Below are 14,585 nucleotides of genomic sequence, written 5' to 3'. Positions count from 1 at the left end.
ACAATTCAGCCTCATAAACAATAACTATTTTGGAGTTCATTGAGGCACAAAACCATGTAAAACACAACAAAACAAATTAAAACAAAGCAAATTATGATTGCTACATGAATTACCGTATTTTTCGGTGCATAAGACGCTCCGAAGTATAAGATGCACCTAGATTTTGGGGAGGAAAACAAGGGAAAAATATCTGCCTCCCAGCAATTTGCCTCCTTGCAACAAACAGTACAGGCAATATACACTGTTTGTAGTGTTATATTTCAGACTATAGTTGTACAGATGCTATTAAAATTGATGTGCTTTCTGGAAGTATAGTTATTCTCTGCTATTTAAAATAATAGCACTTTTTAAAACAATAGCACTGGGCGTCTTCAGATCAAGCATTTATTTTAAAAAGCTTCTTCATTTTGTTAAGTTGTCTAGAATAATAATAAAGCAGTCTTTAAAAAATAAGTCTAATAATTTGAACATTCTATAGGCATTTATAGTTGTTGACTTACCTCCTTGCAGCAAACAGCCTGATTAGCACAAGAGAAAAAAATCTGCTTCTGCCTCCCAGCCTCTGCCTCATGGAGCAAACAGCAAGTTTCACTTTCAATTTCTCCCAATCATCAGCTGTTTCAGGCTGCAATGATCGCTATAGCTTATTGAAGCCTCCGCAAGCACCGCTTGCTGCAAAGAGGTAAATTGCTGGGAGGCAGAGACCAAAGGGTTGGGCCGGTGGGTTGGTAGGGCTACATTCAGTGTATAAGATGCACCCAAATTTTCACCCTCCTTTAAGGGGGGAAAATGTGCGTCTTATACTCCGAAAAATACGGTAGTATGAAATTCTGAGGAGCTTAATGAGAAGATGAACAGTTGGAGAACTGGTTCCCATCTCCATTATTAATAACTTGCATCTTTTTCATCCATTCTTCCAGTCCGTGCTGAAGATACTACACAACTAAATTTTGAAAAGAAAGTTAAATGCAGCAACATATTTCAATTTATGGAAAATAATTACCATCCTTAATTGTTCATGAGTTTCTTTAACAATTCAGAAAGCCCGTTTACGCTAAAGAGTTTTAACTTCATTTAATTTATTTTCAAAATGTAATATGCCTAGTTGCTCTGATTTTTTAAATAAAAAAATTGAACATATTAATTTTAAGCCATTCATGCCAAACAATGCAAACACATTTGGTTGAACTGGTAGACTCTTGCTTTCTGGATTATCATCTCAATCCAATTCAAGAAGAAGCAAAAATAGGAGAAATGTGTGTTTCTGTCATTCAAAGGATAGTTTCCCTATTATTTTTGATGAACTAACTGCCCCCCCACTGAAAAGATGGGGAATCCCACATGCTAAAAGAGTCTGCATATATGATAGAGGATATTTAGTTTTCCAATTGAAAAACAAAGCATTTTTAAAAATTTTGAAACCAACAATTCTTGCAAATTTATCCAGTTATATTCTGGCTGTTTATTGCTACAAAACATTTTATGATACACTCTTCCATACATTATGATTAGTATGAGAATTGTAACAATCAGAAGAGATGAACTATAATTTTTCTTTTGCACATGCAGTTTAACTTCATTTGTTTTTTTTTAAAAACACCAAAAGTTTATAATAATCTTGAATGCAGTTACATATGTAATAGAGGAAGAAACAGATGAGATAGTGCAAGATCACCTTGCTGTAAGGAATGATTTGCAGTGAAATTGTTGCAGTCCTAATGCTCTTTACATTTATTACCTGTTTAATCCGCTGCAGTCGTAGTGCTCTTTAGATATATTACCTGTTAGCACATGTGAATTTTGGGAATGGAAAATGTAACATTGCAAGACTATTTTCTTATTTATTCATTGACAATGTATTTTTGATAATCCAAATATATAAGGTTGTATTAATTAATATACTCTAACAATACCAGTAATTAAAAAACAAGGCAGCGTGAAAAGTAATGCAATATAATATTAAGATACTTGATGAGATCCAGGCTCATGTTCCCACTCAATTATAGAGCTTGCTGGATAAATTTGGGAAAGCCTCTCTGGCATATTACATTTTAATATCCCGAGTATCCCAAGTTTATCCAGCAAACTCTGTAATTGAGTGGGGACATGAGCCTGGATCCCATCATCTTAATCATTATATTGCATTACTTTTCCCGCTACCTTGTTTTTGAATTCTTGTTTTTAGTATATTATTAATATAACCTCATATATTTAGATTATCAAAAACACATTGTCAATGTGTTTCATGGTTGCCTCGTGAAAATAATGTTTTTTAAACTTGACAATCTGCAGTACTCTGTGGCTCTTCTTCAATCCAGCTGTCTGTGGTATCTGGCAAGTCTTGAGCTAAGTGTTGTTTAAAGTATCAAACTCTGGTTAATTCTACAATATTCTACAATATTATTAAGATAATTATGGCTCTTGCATTGTTGCTGGCCTTGTTATCACTGAGTTACTGAGTTGCTGGCTTTCAGTTTTCCTGTCCCTGAGCACTGAAAATCCTGCATGGTAAAAGCCAGTACCTTGCCACTATTTTTAATTTTGTGCCGCGTCTCACAGCATGGTTGCTTCTGCTCCTTTGTGCATGAGGACAGATGAAGCAATATTTAAAGAGGGCAGTTGCTTGAGCCAGCCAGGCTTATTGCAAGCTGTGTTCGATCTTGAGGTGAGTTTACCACCTTCTTTAATGTTACTGCCGAGTGCTACCCATTTGAGCCCTTATAATCTGCATTAACTCTTTTGTGTTTCTCCCATCCCCTTTTGTGTGCATTTTCTCTTCTTTCTAGATAAATGGCTCATTTAAATTGGGAGCTGCTACTAAACTATTTTCTGGCTGGCAGATGCAGTGCCTAGCACCTGCCATCAAAGACGAACCAAACATGAGTGGAGGAGGGGAACAGGTTGACATTTTGCCGGCTAACTATGTGGTAAAGGACCGTTGGAAAGTGGTGAGTCTATGTCTGTATCTCTATTCCGCCAATCCTATCTGAGGATTTGAGATGTGCTCTAAATTAGCTGCTACCCTGATAGAGACAATGTCTTCAATACAAGATGAGCAAATCTCAAAAACTGAGGACTTTATGTACCCTGAAATTGTCTTTGCAGCCCTCAGAATCTCTACCTCACCAAAATCCAGCAGCACGGATTGCCACTGTTTTGAAGCAGGAAACTCATAAAAGCTTTAGTATATTAGCAGATTAATAAAATTTATATAAACAATCAAAAACTTGCAAAACTTGGGGGGTAGGAGGCGGGGTAGAAAATCCAATCCCTATTCAATATAACAAGCTCTGCTTACTTTGAATAATAATTTTGTTCACCAGGGTTATTGTGCTCCTAAACAATGTTATATGAATTTTTCACTCATGCACAAGATGCTTATAGATGATGTGGTATCTGGTTTCCCTGATGTTTTTAATGAGACTTTGTGAGAACAAAGTGTAAGCTAGTGTTCTTATTACATAATGCGTTCTGGATGAAGTCATTTTGAATGATGAGCTTTAGTAAGTGCAAATAGATCAGTTTTGTTAATCCTTCCACCCTAGAACTGGAGATATACAGCAAGGCTGGGAGATCATCTGGTGTGCAGTCACTTTTTCCCTGCTATCCTGTGACAGATTTCAAGATGCTCTTTTATACTTATTCAGCTAAGTTCTTTGTTGTATGGTTACATGTTTTCTATTTTGCCTAATTATTCTCTCATACTTGAATAGTATGTACTCAAGACTGGCTTTAGGCTAAGGCTGAGTAGACAGTACCTTAGGCTGCAAAAGCTTAGGTGGAGCCAATGCCATTCCTCTTTCTAAAACATTCTAAAAAGTTTAATCTTCACTCAGCAGGAGTTGGTGCCATTAGTCAATGAGGCCTTGGGATACTTGTGTGCCCTTAAACTTTAATGTAGCATTAAGTACCATATATCAATCAAAATAGAGCTGGAAGGAACCTTTGAGGTCTTCTAGTCCAACCCCCTATTCAAGCAGGAGACCCTATACCATTTCAGACAAGTGACTTTCCAGTCTCCGTAAAAACCTCCAGTGATAAAGCACCCACAACTTCTGATGGCAAGCTGTTCCACTGGTTAATTGCTCTCACTGTTCTCCTTAATTCTAGGTTGCTTCTCTCCTTGATTAGTTTCCATCCATTGTTTCTTGTTCTTCCCTCCAGTGCTTTGAAAAATAAGTTGACCCACTCCTCTTTGTGGCTACCTCTCAAATACTGGAATGCTGCTATCATGTCCCCCCTATTCCTTTTTTTCCTCTAGATTATCTTAACCCAAATCCTGCAACTGTTCTTCATATGTTTTTTGTCTGCAGGGCCTTAATCATCTTAGTTGCTCTCTGCAATTTTTCCAAAGTCTCAACATCTTTTTTGTAATGTGGTGACCAAAACTAGATGTAGTATTCCAGGTGCTTAATAGAACCAGTGCAGTGTAGTGGTTAAGGCATCAGAAACCAGGAGATGGTGAATTCTAGTCCTGCCCTTAGGCACATAGCCAGATAGGCAATTGTAATCTTCTCTCACCCCTAGGAAAGAGTCAGTGGCACGCCACTTCTGAAAAACCTTGCCAAGAAAACTGCAGGCACTTGTCCAGGTAGTCTCCGAGACTCAGACACTGTTGAATGGAAGAAAAAAGTATACAAAATAATGTCACCATTGAAAAATGGGAAAAGTGGGCTTGTGCAGAAATTACTTTAATGTTATTGTTCCATTCTGGGCATTCTTTGTATTTTTTTTATCATTATCTATTTACAGCTGCTTGTAAATTATCAGGTTGCAACTATGTACAGAAAAATATAGCTGCAGCCTGATAATTACACTATGTCAAATTACTGTAAAACATTATTTTACCTATTTTTACCAGCAACAAAATACTGCACCATTGAATGCTTCTCCCCAAGACACTATTTCAGCATTTTATTGCCACAGCTTAGTTCTGTACATTATTTATAATTGTTTCTATATAACAATCTGTTTCTGTATAACAATGCGCTCTTCTGTATAACAATGTGCTCTCTCTGCTAATGTCCTTTATACATAATATCTCAATTTTAAGATTCAGATATTTGAGACATTTTCCCAATTCATCTGCAGCAATGTAATTGTATCTAGATTTGCTTTGCTTTCCTTCCCGGCTCTTTGTGTAGCTTCAGAATACTGAGGAGGTCAATTGCTAATGTGGTTTCCATGCTTGCTATGAAGGACTTGGCAGGGAGTTAGCAAGTCCAGCTTTTGTTGTATTCATTTATCCAATGTCATATTGAATTAAGCATAGTATTTTTGCAGGAGAAGACTGAAGTGCTAAATATAGCATCTTTGCTATTACAAATGATATGCTTAGTAGTTTCCTACAATAATTTAATGAAGATGCCATTTCTTACCAATCTGTGTAATGTATGCACATTTTAATCTTCCTTTCTTTCCTCTTTGTCCTTCTTTCACATTGCTTGTCTTAGTCGTCTTATCTCTAAAAACTTTTTCCACGGTGTCCAGTTTTCAGTGCTATATGTCTATCTGAAAATTATTGTTACCCAAATAGCTGGCAATTTAATTGCCAGAGCAATTTCAGAACTATGGTTAGCTTATTGAAACTAATAATCTTTTTGTGGTGGGCATCTATCATTATAGACAATATGTGAAATCTTAAGGAAGCTGGTGATAATCAGGGCAAACTACGTAGAATAGTAGAAAATAGCCAGGTGGAATATTCATTTATTTTCTCAAACTGTAAACCATGGTATGTTGGGCAGATGGTGTTTTAGTGTCTTCAGTGAGCTCACTTTAAAAATGTTCAAAGAGGTCATGTGAAAATAATCTTCAAATGAAGTCTTGTTGTCGTTTCTTTATATATTTTTCTGGAAGTATTCCCAATATATTGGATCCAATGAAGCAGTGTGCATAGAGGCTGTCACCTACACTAACTCATATTCTAGGGATAGACCCAGGTCTTAAGGGCTCATTTTCTGTCCCTTTTGTGTTTTTACACACACACACACGTTATTAAGAGTTTAATTGCAATAAGTAAAATATAATATAAACTAAAAGAAAACTAATCGAAAGAAAAAGTGAAAGGTGCAAAAGAGAAAAACATAGAAAATAGAAATAAAAAGAGAAAGTATAATTTTGTGTGTGTCTCAGCTTCCTGTCACATGCACTATGTTGTGGCTTCCCTTCACACACACACCTCTTGTTTCCTCCTTTCCTTGTCCTCCCTGTGCTTGCACACATCTGTTCCCCTCTTCCCTCAGATGCTACTACAGCATCTCCTCCTCTCAATTTGCATGTGTGCACTGGGTCTCCCCTACTCTTCTTTGGCACCTCTATGTGCCTTATCTGGGAGTCCCACTGCTTCCTACACAATGACTCATGCATCTTATTTATTTATTTTATTTATTATTCGTATTTATAGACCGCCCCCTCTCCCGAAAGGGACTCGGGGCGGTGTACAGTCACTAAAATGCGTTATAAAATACATACATAAAACAGTTAAATAATTAAATACGTAGGTGGAGGAGGTTACAAGACTCTATATAGAATAATAAATATAGTACATTAAAAACTCTAATAACCCAAGAGTTAAAATATTACCCCAAATTACCCATTAAAATATATCCATCGGGAGGTAAAAACTAAGAATGTGCCAGGCCAGCTAATCGAAACAGGTGAGTCTTTAATTTTTGACGGAAGGAACGGAAGTCAGTGGTAGTTCTAATGTCGGGGGGGGAGGTCATTCCAGAGGGTTGGGCCCATCACAGAGAAGGTCCTACCCCCAGGCGTCGCCCGCTGACACTGCCTAGTGGACGGCACCAGTAGTAGTCCCTCCCTGTGAGAGCGGATTGGTCGTAGGGATGTGTGCGGAAGGATACGATCCCGCAGGTAACTGGGTCCTGTGCCATGGAGCGCTTTAAAGATGGTAATCAATACCTTGAAACGCACCCGAAAAACCACAGGTAGCCAGTGCAGCTCGCGCAGGAGAGGTGTCACATGGGAGTATCTTGAGCTTCCCATAATCACCCGCGCGGCTGCGTTCTGAACTAGCTGTAGTTTTCGGATGCGTCCCAAGGGAAGCCCCATGTAGAGGGCATTGCAGTAGTCCAGGCGAGACGTCACCAGCGCATGAGTGACCGTGCGTAGGGCATCCCGGTCCAGTAGGGGGCGCAATTGACGCACCAGGCGAACCTGGTGGAACGCCCCCCTTGCCACGGCTGCCACATGGTCATCCATAGACAGCCGGGCATCTAGGAGGATGCCCAAATTGCGCGCCCGCTCCACAGGGGGGAGTTGTTCACCCCCTATGGCCAGCGATGGAATTAGCTGGCTGAACCGGGGTGCCGGTAGCCACAGCCACTCAGTCTTGGAGGGGTTGAGTTTGAGTCTGTTGTCCCCCATCCAGACCCCGACGGCTTCCAAACACCGGGACATCACTTCGACAGCCTCGTTGGGGTGGTTTGGGGTTGAGATGTACAGCTGCGTATCATCAGCGTACAGATGGTATTCAACCCCAAAACCACGGATGATCTCCCCCAGCGGCTTCACATATGCGTTGAACAGGAGGGGCGAGAGGACCGACCCCTGCGGCACCCCACAAGAGAGTGGCCTCAGGGTCGACCTCTGCCCCCCTGTCAACACACATTGCGTCCGGTCAGAGAGGTAGGAGCCGAACCACCGTAGAACGGTGCCTCCGACTCCCATCCCCCCCAGCCGGCGCAATAGGATACCATGGTCGATGGTATCAAAAGCCGCTGAGAGGTCTAATAGGACCAGGATAGAGGAACAACCTCTATCTCTGGCCCTCCAGAGATCATCAACCAACGCGACCAAGGCTGTCTCCGTGCTGTGCCCGGGTCGGAAACTGGACTGGCGTGAGTCTAGATATTCGGATTTGTCGAGGTGTCGCGTAAATTGCTGCGCCACCACATCTTGGATTATGATGGCAAGCGAGTCTTTTCTGGGTTGTTGTCACTTAAATACAATCACATGATTTCACAATTTAGAATAGAATAGAGCTGGAAGGGACCTTGGAAGTCTTCTATTCCAGACCCCTGCTGAAGCAGGAGAACCTATACTATTTCAGACAAGTGACTGTCTAGTCTCTTCTTAAAAACCTCCAGTGATGGAACGCCCACAATTTCTGAAGGGAAGCTGTTCCACTGGTTAATTGGCTCACTATTAGGACGTTTCTTCTTAATTCCAGATTGCTTCTCTCTTTGGTTAGTTTCCAACCATTGTTTCTTATCCTGCCCTCTTGTGCTTTGTAGAATAATTTGACCCCTTCTTCTTTGTGGCAGCCCTTCTAATACTGGAATACTGCTATCATGTTGCCCCTAATTCTTTTTTTCTTTAGACTAGCCAAACCCAAAAACTGCAGCTGTTCTTCATATGGTTAGTCTCCAGGCCTTTGATGAACTTACTTGCTCTTCTCTGAACTTTCTCTAAAGTCTCAACATCTGTTTTGCAATATGGTTACCAAAATTAGTTGCAGTATTCCAAGTGCGGTCTTACTATGGTTTTATAAAGCTATGCTAATACTTCACATGATCTTGATTTTAATCCTCTGTTTCTACAACCCAGGATTGTATTAGCTTTTTTGGCTATTGCTGCACACTGCTGGCTCATATTCAAATGATCATCCACTAGGACTCCAAGGTCCCTCTCACAGTTACTGTTTCTGAACCAAGTCTCGCCTAATCTGTATTTATACTTTGATTTTTCCTTGTGTTTCTCCACATTAAAATTCATTTTGTTAGATAGGGCCCATTGTTCAAGTTTGTCAAGATCTTTTTGGATCCTGAGGTTGACTTCTGGGGTGTTGGCTACTACTGCCAGTTTAGTGTCATCTGAAAATTTGATGACTTCCCCTTCTATTCCCTCATTTAAGAAATTTATTAAGATATTGAAGAGTATTGGGCCTAAGACGGAGCCTTGTGGTGTCCCACTGCTTACTTCTCTTCATGTAGATGTAGTACCATTAAACACTACTCATTGAGTATGGTTTGTCAGCCAGCTACAAATCCATCGATTCCACATTTTTCTAGCTTACCAAGAAGTTGGTTGTAGTCTACTTTGTCAAATGCCTTACTGAAATCTAAGTTCACTATGTCCACAGCAGTACGCTGAGGTAATAATTTAGTCACTTTATCAAAGAATGAAATAAGATTGATTTGGCATGATTTGTTTTTTAAAAAACCCATGCTGACTACTAGGTATAACTTTATTTGCTTCTAGTTTAAACCCATCACTTAGCAATGGCATGTTCACTGTATTGCTCTCCAAATCGTCATGCTGCAGTGCCTATTCGTTATCACAAATTGCTATTTTTTGAATAAGGTATTATACAATGCTTATGCAACTTCTGAATAGTTACTAAATTTTTAGAAATATGTTATTCTTTATGTCCGCATGTCTTTGTGTCAGTTTTGATTCCTGGCAACTACTTGGACTAGTCCTTGTAATGTCTTTGGCAAGGTTTTTGAAACTGGTTTGCAACTGCCTTCTTCCCCGGCCTGAGAAAAAATGACCTGTCCCAGATTCCCCCATTTAGTTTTATGCCTAAAGTAGGACTAGATCTCAGTTCCTGGTTTCTAACCTGGTGCTTTAATTGTTCTACTTAGTTTCAATTAATTAAAAGAAATAGATTTACACTGTATGCTCAGTCTTCTGGATGTTTATCCTGGGGTGATTATATGATAATTTAAATACATTTACATGATAAGTCATTTACACCTAGCCCCAAAATAGCCTAATATCCCCTTTTAAGAGGAAGGATACCAACTCAGTTTATTATATTTATTGTATTCCCATAAATGTACGAATTTGATTGTTGAAAGAAGAAAGTATAAACATATTTTGTTTATCTCCTGATACACATTGATTTCCAAAACTGTTGAATCACCGAAAATCCACCAAATACAGGTAGTCCTCAACTTACAACAATTTGTTTAGTGACTGTTCAAAGTTACAATGGCAGTTTCGCAGCTATGATCTTTGCAGCATACCTGTCCTCACATGATCAAAATTCAGATACTTAACAGCTGACTCTTATTTATGACAATTGCAGTGTCCCAGAGTCATGTGATCACTTGTGACCTTCTGACAAGCAAAATCCATGGGGAAGTCAAAATCACTTAACAACCGGGTTATTGACTTATCAACTGCGGTGATGCACTTAACAACTGTGGCAAGAAAGGTCTCAAATTGGGACAAAACTAATTTAACACATATCTCATTAATAACATAAATTTTGAGCTCAATTGTGGTCATAAGTCAATGACACCTGTATTACACATCCCGTGCAATCATACGGACCTTAATACATTACACATGTATTAATTACAGAGAACTTTTCCTAATTCCTTCAGATACAGTTTTTAAAAATATCAGTTTCCATAAATAATTTTGTATTTTGTCAGCTTTATTTTTGCCAAATCCGAGTTCCCACAAACAGTCTGTTTACATTCCTAGATCTTTAATAGAATACTACAGAGTACGTCCCCTTTATAATGTTCCTTTTTCTCAAAAATTATTTCAAAGTTAGTGAGATGGTTTAAGAATATTTCCTTCACTTTTTAAAAAATTTTTAAACATAAAAGACCAACAACATATAACATATAAAACTCTCATCCATTACATACAGCATGTCATTTGGTTACAAGTGCTTATGCATCCATATTTTTAGTTACATATACGATCACAAAAGTTCCATCAAATATAACTAAGTACCTCATTTTCATTGTACATCATGTATTCAGTTACAATTAATATTCCTTCCTTTTCAGCAAACCTAATTCCCTTACATCCTTAATTATCTATTTAATAACAATATACCTTTATATAATCACCTATCTCATTCTATTTATTTTACAGTGTGAAAGAATTTTCCAACTGTTTATTTATTTTATTTATTTATTTATTTAATTTGACTTCTTAGTCGCCCCCTCTCCCCCCAGGGACTCGGGGCGACGTACAATAGCAAAGACACAACAATATAATATGGAGGAGGTGGAAAATAAATAAATAAATTACAGTACTTTAAGACAATTAAAACCCCAATGACAGTTAAAATTTAAAAATTAAAATTAAAATTAACAATTAAAAATGCCCAAGAGGTGGAGAAGCTCTAAATTTAAGCCCGGCCGGCTAGTCGAAACAGGTGGGTCTTAAGTTTAATACGGAAGGAGCGGAGGTCAGTTGTTGTCCTAATGTCTGGGGGGAGGTCATTCCAAAGTTTATGTTTATACATCACTACTTTTGATTATGCATAGTGTCGCCAATCATCCCTCAAGTATGCTTATGTTCATTGTTGTCCTTGTACATCATACATTCAAGCACAAATGTTATTCCTTCATTTTTAAGCAGAGTATTCTAAATATTCACTTCATACATGTACCAATCTTTCATTACTTCCTTATTAAACTGTTTAACTGTTAAACAGTTGTGTAGCGGATATTATTATTGCTAGTCTTTAAATTTTCTGTGTAACACTTCAGCAACAACAATCCACAAGTTTTTGGGAAACTTGAAACTGGACTTCTATAATACTATCACACATTCACTATTGTCATACATTGCAAAGACACAATTTTCCTATGTCTATGATCCCAAAGATCACGAAGGAAAGATCTATTATACAATCTTTTTTCCTTTAATCTCTCAATGATTATCAGAACAGAGGAAGAAAGTGGAAAGTGACCAGTGGAATACTTGCATTGGATGTGGTAATCTATAAAGATTTCTTCTTCTCCTCCCTTCCCAAGATTTGATCATCTTGACAATCTTCAGAAATTGTTAAATGTAGATATAAATGCTTTCACTGATAAGATCACCAACTTCAGGTGTGTGTAAGAACATTAAATCTAGGAAACTTAAATTCAAGTTTATTCTCACTCCTGAAGTGCTGTGGCATTTCTTCTGCTAAGTCTTATATCAGGTCTAGAAACTAATTTTTCTTACAACATTTATGGCCCCTTAGCAGCTTTCTGGCTAGAATTATTGGTTTTTTTTCTTCTTTTGTTCAATCTTTTCCGATTCTTATAGACTGCTTGGATTAGTTCCTGCAGTTTTCCTGTGGCTTCGGTGGGAGGGGCTACAGCCGGGTTTGTTACAGCCTGATTGGTCCAAAGACTGAGAGATTTTTCTTAAGTATCCTCCTTTCCCTCCTGGCCCCCAGTTCCCTCAGTCTTTGGTCCAAGCAACCTTATGTATTGAGCATATTGGAAATAATTGGATTTAATTGGATTAATTGGAAATGCTAAACTTCTAAAATTATTACACAGCGAAATTAATTAGGGAGCAAAGGGCTTTGACTCTAGAGCTCCGAGGAGCTCCCTGAGAGCCGTTGGATCCTCCGGAGCGCTGCGAGGGCTATGACTTAAAATTGGCGAAGCGATGAGGTTTTTCATCCTTTATGAGCCTTGCTGCATCTTTAAGAACAGCCGGAGCGCGCTATCAACCCGATCTCCAGGCGCGGCTCCAAAAGACCTGCCGCGATGCAATCGGCCCGATCTTCGGCCGCAGCTTCAAAGACCGCCGCGGCTCATTAACTGCAAACGTCGAAGGAGAGCAGCGGGGCGCAGGAGGAGCCTTTGAGCTCGGCTCGTTGCGAGGCTAACCCCTCAGAGCCACCATTGTAAATCGCCTGGATCTTCACCCACAAAGTGCGGCAGCCATTTTGGTGTGACCTCATGGGCGGCGGCCTCTTGCCACGTTTCCTGAGCAGCTGAAGGCAAAGCACCGGGCAGAGGCGCACCACACCTCACAACGCGGCTGCAGCGAGGCCAGGGGATCCAGACCGGCAGGCACCACAGCAGGGCACGTGAGTGAAGCATGGCCTCTACAGTCCCGGATCAGCAGGTCCAAGGAGAAGGGGTGGAGGAGACCCAAGGCAGGTTCAGGCCCAGAACAGCAGTCCCCAGGCCTGCAACAGAGCAACGCCCCTCCAGGGCTGCTACCAGAGATGAGTCCAGACGGCAGAAAGCTCTGGAAAAACAGATGGCCAGGGCAGAGAAATTGGCTCAGGCCTCTAGGCCTGAATCCCCCAACAGATCCAGGTCTCCTCTGGTTTCCCGCTCGCAGGCCTCAGGCTCTTCCCCCAGGGGCTTCAGCCCTTCCTCTCCTTCTGTATCTCCTGCCAGGCCCAAAAGGGGGGTGGCCTCTCCTCCCCCCATTTCCCCCAGATCATTCAGGGACAGGGTGGAGGCCCCAGGTGAAGGGGGCTCTAGGGACTATTTTCCACCAGCCCAACTCGCCCCACGAGGGCCACTCCAAGGTCCATCCGAGGAGGATTTAGAAGACCTAGATCGATTACCGGACAGCATTAGGAGGCTCATCTCCGCAGCTATTTACAGAGGTATTTCCTTAGGCTTAGCCCAGAGGGAGCGCTCCCCCCAGGAGAGGTCTAGATCACTGGCAGCTGCCAGGAGAAGGTCCCCCGCTTCTTCTAGGGGACAATACATTCCTAGACCCCCCTCCCCCTCAGTACTCAGCGAGGGTTTCATCTTGGGGGAGCACACTCACCCAGACTTAGGCTTCTCTGAGGATGAGGATGCCGTTCCCCCAGAGGCTCCAGCCTTCCCAGGCCTCTTCCCCCCCCCCCCACCTGCCTTCAAGCCTATGTTACACAAAGCAAAGAAAACCACCCAAATTGGCACGGGGCCTCTCCAGTCTCTCAGCACAGGGATCCCAACCTGGCCATGTTCATCAATCCCAACATGGACAAAGAGGAGGTTCCAACTCCTCCCCTCTTCCTAGAGGTAGTGCAGAATCAGTGGGCAAGGCCGTCTTCATTACTTAATCCCGGCAGTAATGACAAACGTTATTATAACACGGAGCAGGCCTTCGCCAAGGTCCTGCAACTCCCAACAGTAGATGCCCCAGTTGCCCTATTGGCCAATGCATCCATGGTTGTTTCAAGGGACGTGGCCGACAAGCTGAAACCGGAGGATAAGCGTGCAGAGCTTACCCTCCATAAGAACTTCAACGCCTGGGCCATTAAGGCGGCTGTGGCAGCCTCTTATTTTAACCGCACGACGGTGATGTGGCTCAGGCAATTACAGGATCGCATCCCGATTCAAGATTAGAGTCTTCACCAAGACCTCACCAAAATAATCTCGGCCACCCAGTTCTCGGCGGACGCCACCCTGGATTCCATCAAATTTGCATCCAGAGCTCTATCCACTTCTGTGACGGCACGGAGGCTTCTTTGGCTCTGAAATTGGCAGATGGACAATAAGTCCAAATGGAATCTGGCGGCGATGCCCTTTTCGGGTCCCAACCTTTTCGGGGATTCCCTAGACCCAATCCTTGTGGAGAACAAGGATAAGAAGAAGGTCCTCCCCTCTAATGCCAAGAAGCCAGATAATTGTCCGTCTTCGTACCGGAGGCCTTTATCTTTCAGGGCTTTGGACCAGGACTACAGACAACAAAGTATGCCCCCTACAGGTACGATAGACAAAACCAGCGGCCATTTTATCAGGATAGGAACAGGTTCCAGAGCCAATCCAAACGGCCCTTTCGCAGAGGGGGCTGCCGTCCCTTCCGCAGGGGGAAATGACTCCAACCCGAGTCTACCCATAGGGGCCCGCCTGGCATCC

General features: G+C 41.3%; 1 protein-coding gene across 2 annotated transcripts in view; it reads left to right on the top strand.

Moving 5' to 3' along the window:
• The window catches only part of TTBK1 (tau tubulin kinase 1), a 113,071-nt gene that overhangs the window by 12,734 nt on the left and 85,752 nt on the right, over nt 1-14,585 (top strand). For both annotated transcript variants that reach the window (XM_081940763.1, XM_081940764.1), the window contains one exon: nt 2,787-2,948. In XM_081940763.1, the coding sequence (XP_081796889.1) occupies nt 2,841-2,948 (108 nt within the window). In that variant the 5' untranslated portion in view covers nt 2,787-2,840. Of the gene's footprint in view, nt 1-2,786; nt 2,949-14,585 lie in introns of those variants that run through there.

This window comes from Natrix helvetica (assembly GCF_964273705.1).
Source record: "Natrix helvetica genome assembly, chromosome: 2".
Classification (NCBI taxonomy): Eukaryota; Metazoa; Chordata; class Lepidosauria; order Squamata; family Natricidae; genus Natrix; species Natrix helvetica.
Note: the sequence above shows the minus strand (reverse complement) of the source record. Positions and strands in the feature narration are given on the sequence as shown.